The 3,366-nt window shown below is 37.8% G+C and overlaps 1 protein-coding gene across 1 annotated transcript; it reads left to right on the forward strand.

The window, feature by feature from the left end:
* The first annotated feature begins 1,142 nt into the window (after positions 1-1,142).
* LOC117905141 (heavy metal-associated isoprenylated plant protein 7) lies at positions 1,143-3,021 on the forward strand. Its single transcript, XM_034818058.1, has 5 exons — positions 1,143-1,440; positions 1,534-1,777; positions 1,849-2,054; positions 2,128-2,215; positions 2,372-3,021. Exons 1-5 carry the CDS (start codon positions 1,432-1,434, stop codon positions 2,803-2,805), a joined length of 981 nt encoding a protein of 326 aa, XP_034673949.1. The 5' UTR covers positions 1,143-1,431; the 3' UTR covers positions 2,806-3,021.
* The last annotated feature ends 345 nt before the right edge of the window (positions 3,022-3,366 follow it).

Here is a 3,366-nt window from a genome sequence, read left to right on the forward strand (position 1 = left end):
CCTTGTTTTCAAACTTATTATTATTTTTTCTTACAATAAATCTAAGAAAAACTATACTTTAATTTTATTTTTAAAAATAATTGGATTTAATAATAAATAAAAAAATTGTTTTCAATGCCTAAGATTTGTTTTTAAAAGTCAAAAAACAAGTTCTTAGTCTTAATTTAAACAAACTTGCAGTCTTTATTTATTTGTATTTTTTTAATTATTGAAATGAATAGCCAAAAAGAGAGGTAGGTCCCAAAAATAAAAAATTGGAAATAATTGTAGATGATAGAGACAATGACAAGAGTAAAAGATAAGGCTTTATTTATAGAATTAAAGGAAAAATAGTAGCTTTATAATTAATTATCTTGCTACGATCCACCTAAGCATGACTCACATTGTTCATAAATTAAGCAATATAAAAAAATAATTCCCATCAACAATAATTATTAAATTAATAATTGAAAAATTAAATAAAAAAAACATGTGATTTTATTTATATTATAATTATAAAGTACCTTAAGAAGTAATCGTCCAAGTTTTTAACCTTTCAATTTTTTAGTATATTTTTTCATCATTAATAAAATATCCTATTTTAGGTTAAGTTATCTCCACATGTATTTCTAGAGGATTAAGTTTTTATTTTATTTAATTTTATTATATTAAACATGTCCTAATATTTCCAGGTGGGCAGACTTTTCCATTTTTTCTTAAATAATATTTACTTTATAATATACAGTGGAATTTATATAGGTATGACTTGTCACTGTGAAGTAGATGGGACGTTCATAAATTTTACAACACACCCTTGATCTTATAATAAATGCAGGCAAAATTAAATGAATTAATTGAGGGAATTCTGCAAAAATCTTCAAGAAATTAAAATTTTTCATTAAATGACTTCCCTAATTTAGCAATTGAATTTAACGCCCAAGGAAAAAAAAAAGTAGATATTACCTATCCACATGGATACGTCCACATCATCACCCACGTGTCATCCATGTAGAGCCCGCTCCACTCTGTATAGATACTGCTGGTGGTATTGATGGCCGTACGATTTGATGACACCAACTACAAGGATAAAGTCGGAGAAAGCTACGGCTGAGATTGGAAGATGTAGGTCGATATTCCTGAGGGAGGGATCAGAGAGGGGAGCCGAGAAGTTTCCTAGCGTAGCCGGAAAATGCCAAGCGAGAGTAACCTCCAGTGAACGTATGTGTCGACGGTGTTTTTCTTACGGTGCACGTGCCTCCTTATAAAAGGCCACGTCAGGTTGCTGATGGTGATGATGAGGGGTTTCAGATCTGATGGTTGAGAGAAACTGAGGGGAGAAACAGTGGAAAGAAAAGGTGGTTTGCGGGAGTAGAGAGATAGAGAGATAGAGTGATAAGAGAGAGTGCTTCAAAGCTTATCTCACCACTCTGGTCTGTAGTACTGAGAGGAGAAATGGGGGAGGTCTGGGAGCCTTATCCCTCTAGTTTTCTCGAATTTTGATCTGTTTTTGTTGTTCTGGTATTGAATTTGGGCCATGTTTTTGTGTTTGGATAGGAGGAAAAGAAGCCGGAGGAGAAGAAAATGGAGGGAAAGAAGGCGGAGGAAGAGAAGAAGGAGGCGAAGCAGGAGAAGGCTGAGAAGCCGAGCGAGGAGAAGAAGGAAGAGAAGGCGGCGCCGGAGGAAGGGAAAGCAGCGAAGGCCGAGCCGCCTCCGCCTCCGCCGGAGATTGTGCTGAGAGTCTACATGCATTGTGAAGGCTGTGCTCGGAAAGTTCGCCGGTGTCTCAAGGGCTTTGACGGTATGGATTTTGCTTTTGGTCTGGGTCGGTTTTTCCTCTGGTTTTATTGATGGTTTTTTTGTGGGTTTCAGGCGTTGAGGACGTTATCACCGATTGCAAGAGCCACAAAGTGGTGGTGAAAGGAGAAAAGGCCGATCCATTGAAAGTTTTGGAGAGGGTTCAGAGGAAAAGCCACAGACAAGTCGAGCTACTCTCTCCGATCCCGAAACCGCCGGCCGAGGATGAGAAGAAGCCGGAAGAGAAAGAAGCACCGAAACCGGAAGAAAAGAAGGAAGAGGTCCGTATCAATTCTCTACACATCAATCAACATTTTCCCGTCTTTTCTTAATTCCAATCTTCTTCTTCCACAGCCCCAGGTGATTACAGTGGTGCTCAAGGTTCATATGCATTGCGAGGCTTGCGCGCAAGAAATCCAAAAACGCATAGGGAGAATGAAAGGTACATTCTCAGAATTAACAAATTTCGCTCTTTTTAATCTTTTTCTCAATCAGAAAGTAAAGATTCTTTACTTCAATAAAATATTTGATTCTGGCTGAGGATTTTTTTTTTTTTTTTAATTCCAATCAATTCTCAAATTCTCGGGTATCCAAACAGGAGTGGAGTTCGCGGAACCAGATCTAAAGGCGTCTCAGGTGACGGTGAAGGGCGTGTTCGATCCGCCGAAGCTGGTGGAGTACGTGTACAAGAGAACTGGGAAGCACGCTGTGATCGTGAAGCAAGAGCCGGAGAAGAAAGAGGAGGAGAAGGGCAAAGACGGAAAGGAAGAGAAAAAGGAAGAAAAAGGAGAAGGCGAAAAAGAGAAGAAAGGTGGCGGGGAGGAAGAGAACAAAGGGAAAAAACCAGGAGAAGAAGCAGCGGCGGAGAAGGCAGACGTGGAAGCGGAGACGAAGGTGGTGGAGCTGAAGAAGAACGAGCTCCTGTACAATTACAATTACCCATATTACCCTCCCAGGTACTACATGGAGCAGAACCCATACCCCTCGCAGATGTTCAGCGACGAGAATCCTAACGCCTGCTCCGTCATGTAAAAACGGAGCAACTACAAGGGCAGAATCGGGAAACGGGGGGTTCATGGGTAATTTCGTAATATGGGTGCCCTTTCTCCTACATCTACATGTGGCTCTTTCCCAGTCCCAGTATAATCTACAGAGAGAGACTGTAGAGTTTTGAGGCTTGTACTTTTTCTTTAAATCTGTTGTTTTATATATAAATAATGGTATATAATAACATATAAATTTCAAAAATCTTCCAACTTTGCTTCTAAATTTTCACTCCCTTTTATTCAATTTAATATTTTAATTATATATTTTTTATTATTAAAAATAATAAAATATGACATGCAAATAAAAATTAACAATGAAGAGTATTTTCTTAAATATAAATATATATAAATAAATAGAAAAAAAATAATTATTATTATTTATTTATTGTGGAGTAGAAGAAGGTCTTCTCTACCACTATTAGGAGAAGTGGGTGGGTGGTGGGAAAAACAGTTGAAAACATTGACGCACGATTGAAATGACATGGAAATGTCGTTTTTTATTTTCTAATCTCCAAACGCGGTGTTAGGTGAGCAATGGTTTTTGATA

The sequence above is a fragment of the Vitis riparia genome, chromosome 17 (assembly GCF_004353265.1).
Source record: "Vitis riparia cultivar Riparia Gloire de Montpellier isolate 1030 chromosome 17, EGFV_Vit.rip_1.0, whole genome shotgun sequence".
In the NCBI taxonomy this organism is placed as follows: domain Eukaryota; kingdom Viridiplantae; phylum Streptophyta; class Magnoliopsida; order Vitales; family Vitaceae; genus Vitis; species Vitis riparia.